Source organism: Mizuhopecten yessoensis, unplaced genomic scaffold, assembly GCF_002113885.1.
Source record: "Mizuhopecten yessoensis strain PY_sf001 unplaced genomic scaffold, ASM211388v2 scaffold2671, whole genome shotgun sequence".
In the NCBI taxonomy this organism is placed as follows: domain Eukaryota; kingdom Metazoa; phylum Mollusca; class Bivalvia; order Pectinida; family Pectinidae; genus Mizuhopecten; species Mizuhopecten yessoensis.
Genome location: NW_018404662.1, coordinates 1,241,159 through 1,260,000, shown reverse-complemented (window position 1 = coordinate 1,260,000; position 18,842 = coordinate 1,241,159). Strand labels below are relative to the sequence as shown.

The 18,842-nt window shown below is 36.1% G+C and overlaps 2 protein-coding genes across 2 annotated transcripts in view; one reads left to right on the top strand and one right to left on the bottom strand.

Annotated features, from left to right (window-relative positions):
- LOC110446298 (craniofacial development protein 1-like) overlaps positions 1-4,144 on the top strand; it is a 12,582-nt gene extending 8,438 nt beyond the window's left edge. The window contains exons 6-8 of the mRNA XM_021491377.1: positions 305-386; positions 1,175-1,260; positions 3,091-4,144. Coding sequence (XP_021347052.1) covers positions 305-386; positions 1,175-1,260; positions 3,091-3,181 — 259 coding nt within the window. The 3' untranslated portion in view covers positions 3,182-4,144. The remainder of the gene's footprint in view (positions 1-304; positions 387-1,174; positions 1,261-3,090) is intronic.
- Positions 4,145-4,738: 594 nt separating this feature from the next.
- Positions 4,739-18,363, bottom strand: LOC110446297. The gene is made up of 9 exons (XM_021491376.1): positions 18,285-18,363; positions 16,636-16,700; positions 16,082-16,218; positions 13,475-13,579; positions 11,330-12,425; positions 10,566-10,740; positions 9,829-9,967; positions 6,014-6,087; positions 4,739-5,670 (listed from the first exon to the last, which is right to left on the bottom strand). Exons 1-9 carry the CDS (start codon positions 18,305-18,307, stop codon positions 5,454-5,456), a joined length of 2,031 nt encoding a protein of 676 aa, XP_021347051.1. The 5' UTR covers positions 18,308-18,363; the 3' UTR covers positions 4,739-5,453.
- Positions 18,364-18,842: the final 479 nt, after the last annotated feature.

Below are 18,842 nucleotides of genomic sequence, written 5' to 3'. Positions count from 1 at the left end.
AATACCCTGGCCAAGTTCAAGAGGGACATAAAAACTCACCTCTTCACGTCTGCATTTTAGAATCTTTGCAAAGACGTCATGTAAATACCACCCTTTTATTTTTTCAAATGTGCACATTGCTTGTTAAATGTATGAAAGTGATTGCAAGCCTTTGTTGTTTGTTTTCACAATTATAACCATTACTATTATCCATATGTTGTAAAGCGCCTTAGAGTAATTTTACAAATTATATAGGGCGCTATATAAATGCTGTATATTATTATTATTATTATTATTATATACACAGTGATGTATTGTGTTACAGAGGGTCGGGGGTCAAGCGGCCAGGAGGAGGACTTGGAGGAGTACTTGGCATCATCAACAAGAAACCCAAAATAGGCACACTGGTAAATAATCACATGGAGAAGTTTTGGGAGCATTTGTAAATTATATATAGGGATACTCACTGTGAGCACTGGTAAATAATCACATGGAGAAGTTTTGGGAGCATTAATAAATTATATATAGGGATACTCACTGTGAGCACTGGTAAATGATCTAAAGAGAAGCAATAACTCTTGTAAAAAAATTGAAAAGACAGTTGTAAGCTAATTCCATTATACTCCACCAAACTTCATTGCAAAGGTATACAAAATGAAGAGTGCATTCCAAAGTACATAAATAATATCGCCTGCAAGTGTTGTGGTGGGTCCTAGATAAAGTACCAGACATATTCCATTAAACATGTGAACGGCAAAATTGAAAAAAGAAATATATATATTTCAGACTGTAGGAACAGTGTATTGGAGGTAAATGTGAAATGTTTATGAATTGTTTTGACATGTTGGAATAAAATCAATAAACTGTTGATATAATATATATCATTAAACCTTCAGAATATTGCGCAACAAAAATAACTTCATCATCTACTTACCAATTTCTTTTTCATCTTCATGATATATTCTATCATCACACTCTTACTGTACTCCAACAGTGTTAGACAAATACATGACGAGATACTTTTAACAGGCATCAGCAAAATCATATCTGATTGAAAAAAGGCTGACCAGCGGCCTCTTATGTTATAGAAGTAACAATTAACTTTTCAATAATCTTTCTAAGATGCTTCAAAATCTTTTTGTCATAGTAGAATGTCTATTTAGGTATGAAAGTATATACTTTTATTGTTTTTAAGGAAAAATCAAAACTTGATTGGACCAACTTCAAAGAACAGGAAGGAATTAGTGAAGAACTACAGATTCATAACAGGGGAAAGGCTGGGTAAGCTTTACATTGGCTGAAACTGACCCGTCAATAGTGAATGGCAAACATTACATATAATAGTCAGTGAGACCTGCCTTAAGCAGCCAGACAAGTGGTGAATGGTGTATAGAGAAACATGCCTGCAGTGACAAGACAGAGGTTATTTTCAGTGAAATATGACAACAATCATACTGAACAAACTTTTATATAGTGATACCTATTTATAACGACCACACAGGACAAATTGTGTACAAGAAGGCCTGAAGAAGTACACAATTTGATGACATGTAAAATACATTTACTGACCCTTGTTTAGTGTGAAGTGAGGTTTTATTATCAAAACAGAGCAAATTGCTGCAAACTTGACAACTTTACTGTACAATATAACAATGCTGAGCTCACAGCCTGATCAGTAAAGACATTCTGAGGTAACAACACGACAACTTTATTGTACAATATAACAATACTGAGCTCACAGCTTGATCAGTAAAGCCATTCTGAGGCAACAACCCGACAACTTTACTGTACACTATAACAATGCTGAGCTAACAGCTGGATGAGCATAGCCATTCTGAGGTAACAACCCGACAACTTTATTGTACAATATAACAATACTGAGCTCACAGCTTGATCAGTAAAGCCATTCTGCGGTAACAACCCGACAACTTTACTGTACACTATAACAATGCTGAGCTAACAGCTGGATGAGCATAGCCATTCTGAGGTAACAACCCGACAACTCTACTGTACAATATAACAATGCTGAGCTAACCGCTTGAGGAGTATAGCCATTTTGAGGTAACAACCCGACAACTTTACTGTGCAATATAACAATGCTGAGCTCACAGCTGGATGAGTATAGCCATTCTGAGGTAACAACGCGACAACTTTACTGTACAATATAACAATGCTGGGCTCACAGCTTGATGAGTAGAGCCATTCTGAGGTAACAACCCGACAACTCTACTGTACAATATAACAATGCTGAGCTCACATCTTGATGAGTATAGCCATTCTGAGGTAACAACCCGACAACTTTATTGTACAATATAACAATGCTGAGCTCACAGCTTGATCAGTAAAGCCATTCTGAGGTAACAACCCGACAACTTTACTGTACAATATAACAATGCTGAGCTAACAGCTGGATGAGTATAGCCATTCTGAGGTAACAACCCGACAACTTTACTGTACAATATAACAATGCTGAGCTCACAGCTTGATGAGTACAGCCATTCTGAGGTAACAACCTGACAACTCTACTGTACAATATAACAATGCTGAGCTCACAGCTTGATCAGTATAGCCATTCTGAGGTAACAACCCGACAACTTTAGTGTACAATATAACAATTCTGAGCTCACAGCTTGATCAGTATAGTCATTCTGAGGTAACAACCCGACAACTTTACTGTACAATATAACAATGCTGAGCTCACAGCTTAATGAGTATAGCCATTCTGAGGTAACAACCCGACAATTTTATTGTACAATATAACAATGCTGAGCTCACAGCTTAATGAGTATAGCCATTCTGAGGAAACAACCCGACAACTTTACTGTACAATATAACAATGCTGAGCTAACAGCTGGATGAGTATAGCCATTCTGAGGTAACAACCCGACAACTTTACTGTACAATATAACAATGCTGAGCTCACAGCTTGATCAGTAAAGCCATTCTGAGGTAACAACCCGACAATTTTAGTGTACAATATAACAATGCTGAGCTCACAGCTTGATCAGTATAGTCATTCTGAGGTAACAACCCGACAACTTTACTGTACAATATAACAATGCTGAGCTTATGTAAATAAGGTAATTGTTTCTCATTTTCATTTCATTTTAGATATCTGGAGAGAATGGCATTTTTGGAACGTACAGATCATCGGCAGTTTGAAATTGAAAAGGGTATAAGACAAAAAACCAGTAAAAGATGACAACTTGCTGATAGCAGACATGCTAAAAGGGAGACAACCATGCAAGTACTGAGGTGTCAGTCCTAGAGGCCAGATTTAGAGTCAAATCACCACTAATTTTTAACTCAACAATTTCATAAGTTTACATTGAGAGCAACCTTACTTTGTGTTGGATACGGATTCTGATTGGAAACCTGTATTACTGTCACAAGGAACATACCTCAAACCTTGTCATGGGTAAAGCCAAACTATGTAGGACCAGAGTGACCGAAATGTATATTTGATATAATTGAAATCAAGTTTCAGTCATACCAGATTTGTGTGATTGTACAATGTACAGATTTCTTAAATACCTTATTTGTATTACAATCAACTGAATAGATTTCAGACATACCAGACGTGTAATCAACAATGAACAGATTTCATATACCATGTTAATGTTATTGTAAACTGAAGTTTTCAGGCAGATGATGTGTCAATGTACCCCGAGCAGATTTCAGAAATACATTGTACCAAATTTCTGTTGTTGTTCAGTGAACACCTTTTAATAACGCCTTTCTTCTGAAGATTATATTTCAGCAATATTGTGAGGGAAAAAATCTTAATTTAGTCCCAGGGAATTAATTGCCTTTCTATGAACTCTTAATTCGGAATATTGATATAACATTGCTGCACAAGAGGTATTAATCAAACAGATGACCAAGACAATGTCAAACTGGGTATCACGGCACAATAGTTAAATCCCATGAAATTGTTCTACGGATAAAATTGCTAAAGTGTGACCTTATACCACATACAGATACTAGGTTGTACAGCTGAACAACATTCAGAATTCAGATACATGAAGATTGATGTGTCTGCATATTTGTGCTGATCAGATTTCGGTTCTATGTGTCAAGTTATAAAAGTGAAAAGATGCGATGAAGTGTTGGACCGACTTCGAACATGTTGTGATACTGAAAATAAATATTGTACATGTGTTGATTGTGTTCTTTGATTTAATATATTCCGGCATACAAGTCTGTCTAATATTTTTATCTCGTATGGCTGGAAGGACTGAAGTGAGCGCAAGCCATATCCTGTTATAATTATCTGTCTTCCAATACTTTCCTCCTTTTACCAAATCTATGCAAGTACATTTCTTTGCTGGTGAATCAAGAAATGATTGAAAATAATGCAAGTTAACTGCTGAATTTAGGAGTGTTGATGGCTTTGAAATAACTAATAACTTTGTGTTTTGCATGATTTAAAAAAAAAAATCTCTTATCCTTAGGAACATTTTATTATGTAATTAAAAACGGCCAATAATCGTTACATATATATTGGTTACATGTATATCATATATTTCAGTTACTCTTGATTGGAATGTGGTGCATTGAAAAACTGAATAATGTAGGTGGCTTCTGTGTTTAAACCACAGTTTAGTAAGCCTTAACAGTGTTACATTACCTTCCCAGAAAGGTTACTAAGATTGGGAACAGGAGTTACTCATTCTGTCATGTTTTATCCTACCTTACTGGTAGATGTTTAAATGAGAGAGAGATTCGTCAGGCCAGTAAGAGAATACATTGATAATAAAAACACAGCTACAAGCATGGTGGGAAGAAAATGACACCTTACTACATGATTCATATCCGATGCTCATAAAAGGAAAAGTAAATCTTGTTTTATTTCATCATGTGCCTTACACAGCTGGTGTTAAAAGATTCTACAGTGGGATGAACCAACAACAAATTACAAACATAACCAATATTTCCTTCAAATTGTTTTAATATTACAGAGTAACAAAATAATCATGATTGGTTGTGACTTCAATTCAGAAATATATGTTATAGTGAGAAATCATTAATTTTAAAATGAAGCACTTTGATATTCAATTCATTAATGCATAGGTGATACATAACAAGAACTTAACATACAAATATCAAAAACATTTTTGATATTGTCTACAACATAATTAAAATATGATAAGACTGTCAAAAATAACTTTTAAGTTACATTTTATTACGCAAACAATAAGTGATCAAGAGAAGTGAAGGCTAAAATGAAAAATCAACAAAATACCAAGTATACAGGTTATCAGCTCACATGCAATATCATTAGAATCAATGGGTAATAGTGATCCATCGTCATATCACCAGGATGGTATCTTAATATCTATACCAATGGCTAACTTAAGTGTCCCGTGATAGTATTGCAAAGAAATCAATATTCAATAGTGTCTCATCATGAAATATGTATCAACAAGATTATGACTAGAACCAACAGTCTATAGAAGTTTTCTATCATCCTATCACCAGGATGGAGCCCGGTACAGTATGTATTGTGTCGGTGTGTTGATTTCCTCAGTGATGCGAACAGCAGGCATACGGAGGTGTGTGTCGGGTGTAGGAATTGGTGTGGGGGCTGGTTTGATGGCAGGTGTATCAGATTTCGGGCAACTGTCGGTCTCATCGGACAAATACCGGTACTGGCCATCAGCTTTGTCTGGATACAGTCGAAAAGGAAAGCTGGAAATGAAAAAATATAAATAAATCGCATTGTAAAGTCTTTCTGCAGTATACATGACATATTTATCAATCCTGAAACAGATTCACATACAAGCTGCAATTATGAGATGGGTGATAAATTACTGAATGATGTTTCACAATCAGTGAATGTTAAATAACAGAAACCAATGGTGGCTGTTGTGAACAGACAATTTTTCTTAATTTAGTTAAATAACTTTGTTATACTGTGCTTTTCAGACAAAATATTGAATTCTGCTATACCTAGATGCCAGTTCCCTCGGATTTGGGAATGAATGAATTTCTCTTACTGTACTGCATTGCATAATGTTCCCATTACACTTACCACAATTTCTGTGCTATTGAGTTTGTTGACCGTTTGACTCTCTTCCTTCCAGACCCTCTCTTCAATGGCTGGAACTGGAGAAATCAAAAGAAATGTTACCATGACTTTCAACTTTATTAGGGAAAGTACTATTTACAACTAAATGTGTTATTTCAATCTGACTATTATCAGCTTCACTCGGTTTATACAGTGAAAGTCAGGGTCAACGCCTATGGAGATTTAACATTAGCGTCGGCCCTTGATGGAATTTCAAAACAAGAAACATAAAAAAGGTATGGTTATATAAAGCTTAAATGAGGAACAGTTAGTTTCAGAATTCATTTCATGATAAATGGGACGCCATTGCCTTACACCTGTGTGGGTGTTAAAGGTGCAGCAATACAGTTCCTCCGAAAGCATTTAAATGACCCAGATACTGTAAAATTATATCATCATTGTGTGCAACATATTCCAACTGTTATTTTGATACCTAACATTACACTATTTCAACAAAGAATTGTTCTTTTTGAAGATTAAAGCAGAAAAATATGTGAAATTTCATTACTGATGAGAAAATTTCCATTTTTGACACATTACCAGTTCTAAAACGAGCCTATTTTTTATACTTGCTTAAAATTTGGATACTAATAATATCTTTCAACATCAGGAATTTAAAAAAAAAAAAAAATGACAACCAGTAAATTTGTCATATAACACTTTTGTTCAAAATAAGAAAAACAGCTTTCTTTCCACTTTTCCTTTACTGAATACTGAAATAAAAAAAGGGCAATAACTTTTGCAAAAATTGTTGACTCAAAATTCTTTTCAAGGAAACATGAAAATATCATGATTATTTGGCCTACTAAGTTTCAAAGAGATCCATTGAAAAAAGTAGGAGGAGATTGCCGGACAAAAATCAAATACTGAAATGAACAAAGGGCAATAACTTTTGGAAAAATTGTCGAACCAAAATTCTTTTAAGGGAGACACAACTTCATATCATGATTATAATGTATCCCAAGTTTAAAAGAGATCGGTCAAAAAATGTAGAAGGAGATTGCCGGACAAACAAACAACACCATACCATAATACTCCCGTCAAATTTGACAGGCGTATAAAAAGGTCGAAATGAAAAATACTACCCTGATGCAAGACATTAGGGGGTTATTACCATATCTGTAAACTTTCATTGAAATCAGCCCAGTAGTTTATGAGGCAGACAAAGTTTTTTTTTTTCAACAAACGGCTATAACTACTTTTTGAAATTGGCCCCATAGTTTTGGAGGAGTTATCCGGACAAGTATTTTTCAACAATGGGCCATTACTCCGTAAAAAATAGTCAGATTAAAAAAAATATTACCTGGATGCATCAGGTGGTAGTTATTGTATTTGAAAACTTTGTGAAATTTGTCCATTACTTTAGAAGGAGTTGTTCGGACAAACTTTTTTTATGTACTGTTTGGTTTGGTTTGGTTTAGTATTGTTTAACATCCTATCAACAGCTATGGACAGACAGATGGACAGACAAGCTGATTCCAGTATACCCCTTAACTTTGTTGCGGGGGTTTTACTATTAAGATTATTTGATTGTTTTTATATAATTGCATATCTTTGTCTACAACACAATCTCAACCTTAAGTAGTTCTCCAGAGGAAAGATTACTTTGGCAGAATACATAACCAAGAGTTATTACTGCTGCACAAAACTTAAAATATGCGTAATATGATAAAGTGTTTAGGAATGATACAAAAACAGAAAATGTATCGGTACCATAATACACATTAATAATCAAAATCTCCATGATTATGTGAAATTGGGCATTGATCATGTTTGGCATGCTAAAAAGTACTTTATCGGTTTTGATATTACATAAAAACGATGTTTTAGACAGAATGTATATATTGAAAGTTTTTAATGAAGTTTAAAATATAGACTAACATGTTAACTATATATAGGCAAGTTGACAAGGTTGGTTATATGTTAAATTTTATGAAAATTTTGCATGTTTTTCTAATTAAAAGTATCACTACGCTTACTTCATGTATACCAATATGACATATTTAGTATCAAAATTACAGTAATTTTATACACTGTACACTATCATGATCATTTTCAAGATAACATTTATCAGTCATTTTGTTAGGATACCCCCCGTCACTCAACCTGGTGTTATGCAAGGAGGTCCACTATGCAGGTTATCGTTAATTATGAATCTACATATAGCAAAAGAATAAAAGAAATCAAAGTGGGGGCCAAATGTTGAACCCACCTTTCATGAGTTCAGCTGCTACAGTTCAGTCTACTACGGCCTGTTAATAATGCATAAAGCAATTCTCCTCAAGCCATTTATATCGATGGTAAATAATTACCATATTCTAAAATGGGCTCGCAAATTCTTCTTGATAATAAAAGTGATTTGTTTCCACAGGTAAGAAATTATCACAAAATTGTTTGTTTTAATAGGATTTTACATCCTTGCATTTATAATCTAAAGGTCATATAATGACAGCATCCATCCACTGATGGTGTCTCAAGGGACACTTCAAAGTGTTGTCTCACTGAAATGTCACGACTTAGACAAGGTAGCATGACACTCCACTGGGTCACATTGTGCTGATAGTCTGATAATAGAGCTAGCCAGAGCGGTGCCTATATAGTGACACTGCTGAATGGAGCTTTAGACATCTTAAGGTTGAATTAGTATTATTATTACATGCTCAACAGCCAATCAACACTGGCACAGGAGAGGTCAACTTAATAGGGCAAAACATTGACCAATAAAAACAAATGTAAAATCAAAATGACATAAAACCAACATATAGATATATACATAAAAGACATAGAAGATAAGACAGATAGAGGTTAAATAGGTAGAAGACAGAGGTAGGTCAATTTTGGTTACTCTACTGTCTCTTCAGCAACTTACAATAAATATATAATGTATAAATTTATCAAGTCTGACCCCTGGAGTTTGTTATAATCATTATTGTTTTATTGTATTTCCCAATAAAATCTATATAGCCCTTATGGAAATGAAAGCTGCATCAAATTCATGGCAGACTATTTTGTTTGCAAGAAGTTGACAGCCAGGTTGTTGCAGCTAGCTTCAAAGTTTCAAAAACCTGTTTTTCAAAAATTTGATTTTGAATGAAGCTTTTATGAACTGTATTTATTGCTTTCAAAAAATTGTCTAAATATTAGAGCATGTTAAAGAGAATACAAAGCTTGGTACAACAAGCAAATTCATGGAATTTATAGCCCCCTCTTGCAGGACATATTGTAGGTTAACATTATTGAGGTTAGGTTTAAACATGTGAGTATCGTGCTGTTGAGACATAATGTATAGCTTGAAACTTGAAAAAAAAAGCAAGCCCTATACCTCATTGATTATCCGTAAATATGCGCAAATCACATCGGTTGGCAAACTTAGCATTAGTTGGATGTGCATAAGGAATTTGGTTGAAACATCCTAACAATATCTTCAGCAATTATCACACGAAAACCAAAGAGTGCCCAAGATGGGTGGAAAGACAGAGGAACACAAACATTGTTATAAAGTTGGAAGGAATTTGGCTAATATTTGAGTACTATTTAATTATATCAGAGTTATAAAGCAGAAACTGCAGATAATGATGTTTTTCGTTAATCAAGGGGCCATACCTCTGCCAAATGGAGTCTGATTAAAATGGTTGTCAAACTTGGCTGAGCCCTTAATGCGTTGAATATAAAATTCGGTAAAAGCAGGGTATAATAAGGTATAGGAATCTTGTCAGTTGCAACCTCTTGGTAAAGTGATTTTAAAGACATACTTATTGTGAAGAGTTGCACTCACTGACCTTCCTCTTGAGGGTCTCCCGAGGTCGTAGTCGACTGGGCATGGGTTCAATCTGGTCATGGCTGAGTCGCTTCAGTGGAGCATAGCGCCATTGTGGATTACTAGTTCTCAGGTCCTCTATGTCCTTCTTAAACTCTAGCCTTAAAACAACAGTCATTCAATTTAGGTGATACTTATGAACTTACTTACTTTGTTGAACTGTTCAAGACCATAAATATATCACAACATCCTTTTCAACTCATGAACATGACCCATATTTGCTGTCAACGAGTATTTAATGAACCTTTTATAAGTATCACATTTTCAATTTGGTCAGTCAATTTTATACTTAGTTAGTAAATACTGGGATTGTACACAAGTTCTAACTTCTATCAGAACATGGTATCCTCAACTTATCATTATTTACAAGACATTTGGACAATATTTGGAACAACCAGAGTAAAAATTGGGAAATATCTTAATGGGGGGGGGGTACTAAAATGTGATGAGCAGTTTTCCTCTAGCTGTTTCTTACAGTAAAATGTATAGCAATAAACAAACGCATCAATTTTCATTATTTTATGTATTTTGAATGTATAATGACTGGAAATTTGTATAAACATGCTTTTTAATCCAATTGGGGAAAATAGAGACTGAAATTGGGAAAATGCAGGGTCATTTTTCAATTGGGAATGGATCCCTGTACTGGACCCTATAAACACCTACATGTAGCAAAAACCCTGACAACAGCAAACTTACTCATAAGGCTGTCGTTCATCGTAAGACATCTTCCTCCACTTTGCTCCAAGCATACGAGACACTTCCCTGTTGTCCAAACGTGGGTGTTCGTCTGCCATCAATCGCCTCTGTTCCACAGAAAACCGGATAAAACCATTCTTTGGTCGCTTTGGTCCTTTAGAACTCTTCTTTAAAACTAAGACACAAATGATAGCAAGCAAAATTATTTCTACCATAATATAGCTCTCAACACATCACATAAACACTGTTACAGTGTTTAACAGGTTTCACTCTATACCACATATGATGACGGTGAAAGCATTTTAATCTATTAATATAAACCCAAAAACTTTGTGACCATTGATAAGGCAAAACATGAAGTCACAATGCTTCACGACACCACCTATATGTGTACAATTCTCCATGGTGACATCATTATTCACAATGAATTCTTTCTGTCTAAAACCAGAAATGTGATCATCTGTAAAAGGGTTTTACTCCATGACAGTTGGTTATCATGCATACTTTTCTAACTTGTTACTTATGTAAAAGTTATTTAAGAACTCTCAAAAAAGAGTATAAGTCATGGAAAGGTAATACAGTAACCCTAAAGAACCTGTTTCGAAGTTAGTTTAAATATTAAATGACACCAGTTGCTTAATCATGTCATGTCTTATTCTTCAAGTTAACATTTACCAAATTGGATTGTTGTTAGAAATTGAAAGGTCATAATAATTCATGCTCCAAGAATGATGTTAAGGTAGCGAAAAAGGTCCAATACATACCTCTAAAAGTGTTTCCCTGAGCTGTCCGACAAAACTTTGGACAAGTTTTAGATTTCTGAAAACTAGTGGTGGTCGAGTCCGCCTCCAGTGTCTGTGTTGCCAAATTGAATTCTGTGTTTGCCTCTCTCCAATGTGATCCCAAACCTTCCTTGGATTGTTCTAGAAGAACTGAGGCTAATGCTGGATACTCTCGGGAAAACTGTTCCATCATGGACACCTCATCAGTATCTTGATTGTCACCAAATGCCTCTTCATCCAGGTGAAATGCAAGGTCTTCCTCAAACCTGTCACAATTATCTAGACTGGCACTATAGTCAGGATTGTCCACATTGTCACTTCTATTGTTGAGTATATGACTAAAATCATTTCGACAATTTGTAAGTCTTTGCCCATAAAAACTAGCATTGTCATCTAGTGTTGAACTCAAATCGCTGCCGATATTTTCTTGCACAAGACCAAACCTGCTGCCTGATGTTCCTATTTCCAGTGCTTTGTTCAGATCCTCGTTACTTCCGTTCCTCTCAACATGAATGTCACAATCTAGTACTGCTGCAATGTTCTTCCCTCGACTTTCCAGTGCAGAAGAGGCTTTGCTGATACAATCTCCACCTTCCCCATGATCCTGGACATTACAACCTGTGCCAAAGTTGCAATGTGATTGTTTCTGTCGCAGCTTAAGGCTTGTCCAGGCATCAAACATGCTTTGACTGACAGTTTCAGACTCATTAATGAGGTTTTGAATTTTGGACGAGGACTGGGTGATTGACTGAAGTGATGTAGTTTCAGTAGTGTCGTGTAAATGTTGTAATTTTAATGGATGCAAAGCCTTGATGGCAAACTTGTCATCTTGACTCGGAGATGGGGAAAGCAGCGGATGAACATCAGGTATCCAGCTGGAAGATTCATGCTCTGGAGAGAAGTGGAAACCATTAGTTTGGGCAAAGTTAAAGACATGAGGGGGACTGTCAGAGGAGCGTGTAGAAGAACCGTCGCTGTAATTGTCAACAGAAGAGGGGTCCCGTAGACATGTGAAGTCCTCCCTCAGCAGAGAGGCTAGGTGTTGTATGTAGCAAACAGCATCAGTCACTACAGAGAGCTACAGCAGAATAAAACTAAGGATAGACATAAATACGAGAAATTGAGTTCCATCAAATCAATAAATATCTGTTAAAGGATTAACTTCCTGTAACACCAGCTTAAACTTTAAATGTTAACTACAATTATTGACAGCTCTTATTAAATTTATTAGGCCCTTGAGACCCGGAAAGTTAGTATTAAAAGTTCTTTCATTGGAATTAACTTGTAAATCCTTCACTTTAATTACCCTAGCAAGCTACAGGCCAAATATGTTGACTCTGTCATATTTTGGTTCTTCACAACAGACACAGATGGATGGCAATTGGTCACCCGTAATTAGCCTTTTGCTAGGGTGAAGTAAGATATAGAACTTCATCCTTAATTGCATAATTTACAATTCCCAGAATTAGACTGTCGATGATCGATATTATAATAACTGGCATTTCAACAGCAATTAAAGGTCTCATGAATTAGTGATTATGAAGACATTGATAAACAAGAGTACCACGGGCGGAACAATATACGCCAGTAGAATGCCATATAGTGTTATATACTTTCTGACATTAAAATAAGATCTGCATAGTTCTCAGATTGGTTAGCTGACATGATATAAAAAATGTAGGAGAAAATCTTCGGACAAAAAATCAAATACTGAAATGAACCAATGGCAATAACTTTTGCAAAAATTTTTGAACCAAAATTCTTTTCAAGGAAACACAACAACATATCATGATTATTTAGCCTATTAAATTTAAAAGAAATCCGTCAAAAATTGTAAGGGAAGATCTCCGGACAAAAAATCAAAAACTGAAATGAACAAAGGGAAATAACTTTTGGAAAAATTGACGAATCAAATTTCTTTTAAGGAAGGCACAACTTCTTATCATGATTATAATGTATACCAAGTTTCAAAGAGTACGGTTGAAAAAAATATGTAGGAGAAGATTGCCGGACAAACAAAAGTTTACGCTGGACGAACGACCCCATACCATAATACTTCAATCAAATTTGACGGGCATATACAAACTATTATGTAGGAGATAGAAAAGGTGACAGATGATAACTAACTTCAGTCTGTGGTTGTTGGAGAAAGTCGCTAGCTACGGTTCTAGATAATTGTGTTAGACAAGTGATGTAGTCATCTTCCTCCTGTCTATCTTCAGGATTATTACCCTAAAAATGTAAAATACTACATACATATATTATATAATGAGACATAAAACTTCAACATAAATGAAGGTTTTCCTAAAATGCTGAAATTTAAAATAAGCTCGATACAATTGAGATATCAAAATGAAACCTGCATGATTTGTAGACTTGTAGTCATTAGGTTTTTTTATCTGAAAATGAGTTCTAGAGGAACGATCAAGCAACTATTAAAGAAAACATGATGTAACTTTTGATCTATAAAACATTTCTCCATTTGCTGGTGAGAAGGTCTAGGTTCCAAGAAACTGAACAAGAAAATGTCTGTTAAAAATGAATGCCCCTACTCCCATGAAAATTAGAATTAATTTTTTGACAAATTTCAAAACACCTGCCATGATCCCTCAGATTGTACTACCTGAAGTGTTTAATAAGATGGTGCTCCCAAAATTTATTAATTATATGTTGCTCCCTAAAGTCTTTAAACAGATGGTGCTCCATAAAGTCATTAAACGGATAGTGCTCCCCAAAGTCATCCCTCAGATGATGCTCCCTAAAGTCATCCCTCAGATGATGCTCCCCAAAGTCATCCCTCAGATGATGCTCCCTAAAGTCACCTTTCAGATGATGCTCCCCAAAGTCATCCCTCAGATGATGCTCCCCAAAGTCATCCCTCAGATGATGCTCCCTAAAGTCACCTTTCAGATGATACTCCCCAAAGTCATCCCTCAGATGATGCTCCCCAAAGTCATCCCTCAGATGATGCTCCCTAAAGTCACCTTTCAGATGATACTCCCCAAAGTCATCCCTCAGATGATGCTCCCCAAAGTCATCCCTCAGATGATGCTCCCTAAAGTCACCTTTCAGATGATACTCCCCAAAGTCATCCCTCAGATGATGCTCCCCAAAGTCATCCCTCAGATGATGCTCCCTAAAGTCACCTTTCAGATGATACTCCCCAAAGTCATCCCTCAGATGATGCTCCCCAAAGTCATCCCTCAGATGATGCTCCCTAAAGTCACCTTTCAGATGATACTCCCCAAAGTCATCCCTCAGATGATGCTCCCCAAAGTCATCCCTCAGATGATGCTCCCTAAAGTCACCTTTCAGATGATACTCCCCAAAGTCATCCCTCAGATGATGCTCCCCAAAGTCATCCCTCAGATGATGCTCCCTAAAGTCACCTTTCAGATGATACTCCCCAAAGTCATCCCTCAGATGATGCTCCCCAAAGTCATCCCTCAGATGATGCTCCCTAAAGTCATCCCTCAGATGATGCTCCCTAAAGTCACCTTTCAGATGATACTCCCCAAAGTCATCCCTCAGATGATGCTCCCCAAAGTCATCCCTCAGATGATGCTCCCTAAAGTCATCCCTCAGATGATGCTCCCTAAAGTCATCCCTCAGATGGTGCTCCCTGGATTTGTCCTTCAGATGTAAACCCAATAGTCATTCTTCAGATCATGATACCTAAAGCCATCCCTCAGATGGTGCCATCTAAAGTCATCAAACACATGGTGTTCCCTAAAGTTATCAATCATATGGCCACATGATGCTCCTTAAAATCATCCCTCAGATGGTGCTCTCTAAAGTCATACATCTGATGATACTCCCTAGAGTCATCAATCAGATGATGTTCCCTAAAGTCATCAATCAGATAGATGATGTTCCCTAAAGTCAACAATCAGATGGTGCTCCATCATACTCCCTTTATTAAAGTCATCCCTTGGATGGTGCTGCCCATAGTCTGAGCCATCCTTCAAACTGTGCTCCCTAAAGTCATCAATCAGATGATGTTCCCTAAAGTCATCAATCAGATGATACTCCCTAAAGTCATCCCTCAGATGATGTTCCCTAATGTCATCCCTCAGATGATGTTCCCTAAAGTCATCAATCAGATAGATGATGTTCCCTAAAGTCATCCCTCAGATGAAACTTCCTAAAGTCATCAATCAGATGATACTCCCTAAAGTCATCAATCAGATGATGTTCCCTAAAGTCGTCAATCAGATGATGTTCCCTAAAGTCATCAATCAGATGATGCTCCCTAAAGTCATCAATCAGATAGATGATGTTCCCTAAAGTCATCAATCAGATGATACTAGTGATCAGTTTGTGCTCCACAGGTATCTCTCAGATGGTGATCCATAATATTTACTGAGATTCTGTTCCCCAACAACTTTTATCAATAAACAAATTTTGCATAAATGCTGACGGTGGGGCTATCGAGCTTTGAAAGGAATTAGTATTTTGAACTTGGAAAAAAATCCAATCAGATTTGCTAATTAATTGTAAATAAGACACTAATATAAGGTATATCAGGGATAATCCTGGAGGGGCCATGGTGCAATTGAACCCTCAAAACTGAAATTGAACCCTCCATATATGCCAATTTTCTTTTAATTTTACATAGAAAAGCTCCTTTCTGTTTTGGGGATGTTTTGAGAATTTTTTGAGAATGTTTTGATATTGACTAAAAATTGCTAAAATTTCCCACTGCTCTCAAATTCCAATATTTTGGTATATTACCTGAATGAAGGAGAACGTTTGTTCTTCCTCAATGGAGGGTGATTCTCCAACACCACCAGGAATATAGAAAGGGCCAGACACAGAATATGGAAGGTCAAAGTCCAGGCAGGCATCCCAAAGAGCTTGCCTCTCTCCATCTAGACAATAAATAAAAGCAAGATAAAAAGAAGCTCACAAAGGTATACCCCCCACTGAGATTTTATATTTGACACACTATAAATCTATAAAAGTACCATGCAAGCTTACAAGTGTTTCAGTGATTTCATCTTGACAATTTTCTGTTTTTTGAAGGGAACGTCACTGCTGATTAATCTTACATATGGAAAATGTCATCCCCATGCTATTTTTCTTTTTATCATTTCAAAACTGTATGGTAGGCATGCCAACTGATCATCCTAAATAAAGTTTTGTCATTCATATTCCTTGCCCGCTATAAATCATGTTTACAATGAATGGGCTGTATCTCCCACTGGGGAAATCTCTATAATATTTATACCAGTTGCTTTGAATTGCAATGCAATGTTCTGTATGCACTCATTGAGTATAAAGCTTACCTTCACTTGAATTGCTTTGATTTTCTGTCAGTTCTTTGATTAATGTACATGGTGAATCAGCATCACTGAAAATTAAACATTTTTTTTACATTTCATCGTTCCAAGTATAAGGTTGGTTTTACTAGAGAATAGTTGTATTTTGCTATATTTTGTGTATGGGCTACAAGTATGGGTAATAGTTTTGGCACCTATGATATCCACAAAAAGTTTAGTGTCTCCATCAATCTAAAGTCAAGACAGCCATCATTCTTTTAACCCATTCAACCCTATGAAACTTTAGTAGACTATACTATGCATTGATCTGGATGAGTCCATTTTGGTCTACAGTGGTGAAAGGGTTAAAAATATCCTAACTGCAAGGCTGTTATGCTTTAAATTGATGGCATCAAGAATGTTGTTATCAATGGATTATGATGTAATCTAAAACTTGATTTGTAAAAACTGATGACTGAAACAAATGTCAACAAGTGTCAGCTGCAGGTGTTCACAAGATGAATCCCCCATTCACAAATGTTAGTCAGCTTAAGAATGAGCTGTGACACACAATAAAGTTTCAACTGTAATTAATTCTGATACCTTAATCAATTAAAGAACAATGAATTACAAGTCTGACAGTTTATTCTAAAAGGATTGTGTCCATTTATTAGGAAAGAAAATCTTATTTCATCGGATCACGTTTGATACCGTAAACCTAACCAATTAAAGTTGACAGTAACATGTTGTATCAGTTTGAAACATTATTTGAACACAGACTTTTTACCCACGTGGGCTATTTGGAATATTCATTTCGTCCAACCAATCAATGTGGCGGATGTACAAGCCTGATGGCAGAGTGCGCAGTTGTAACCGGATATTTGATTGGTTAATGCTCAAGACCAGAACAGGAAGATTTCCAGACATGCCCGTCACTCTAGTTGAACGCACTTCTTGTGTATCGATATGCACTGGTAAAACTTACCTTAAAATGATTAGCCTTCTGAGTTAAATATCAGTTTAATGAGACATTTCGTGGAAGACTTCAAATGACATGTAAAATATCGAAAAGCCAAGTTGAATAAAAAGAACAACCCTATCCCGTTCTCGAAGGCATGGAATGCATTGATTGTTGGATTCCTTGATATTGGAAAGTGGACAGGCCTACATATATGCACGTTTTATCCTATCAAGAATAAAACTATAAGGCCTTCATTAAGTTTAAGGTTAAATTAACGGAGGTAAAAATCAAAGTTCAAAAGCATGTTCATGGGCAACGTCAGCACAACAACTAGGCCTAGCCCCACCGTCATCAACGTAAACATATTGAATATTTCGTGGGGAGGTTTCGCCGTAAGTAAGTTGTAGAACCAATTAGAAAATAAACAATGTCTCGATACTCTACCTTCTCACACTAGGACCATTCCGGCCAAGACTGATTATCATATATGCACAATATTTCTGAAAAAGGCCGATAGTAATCGGTGATCAGACCGCCATTTGTCAACGCTGATGTTTCCCGCGTTTGTTCAACTTGTGAAAAAGAAATGTTATCATCAGCATGTCCTTGCGTTGAAAATAATCATGTTAGGTCTACATTTTGTATTTTCAAAACGTTTAAAGCATTAGTGTTAATTAAAATGAATAAATCGAGCGGCAGAACAACTTAAACTTACCTCAATTCCTCTCTTTCGGCCATTTTCTTCCGCAGCAATAATGGCAACTTAAAATTATGTCAGTGTAAAAGGAGATCTATCGTGACAATACAAATTTCCCACGATGCTGATTGGCTGAGACGTTTTGAAGTTGGGCGGTGTCGATATTTGATTGACATTAGATAGGGGGAAATTGTGGGAGATGGTGGAACTTTTGATTCTTCATTTCTGGTAATCGAGCAAGTTCATTTTTTTTCATACAGAGGACCAGTCCAACAAAACAACATGTAAGGGTTACACGTAGAAATAGAACTTCCATACAAGTAGTTTACATATCTTAGATATTTTTGCGGGGGATTGGGGGTATAAACAGATACAAAAATTCTTTTTTACAACACAAATCGTTATTTCGTAAATAAAGAGGCTGATTTCACGCAAAAGTTGTGGATCGATTATTATAGATAATAGCAATCATTACAAAGTGGAGTCCAAATCTTGAGAAGTGAGAAGATCGTCGTCCTGGGGTTCAAAGGGTTTCGACATTCAGCAGGGACAACAATTAAGTTTTTAAACATCAAA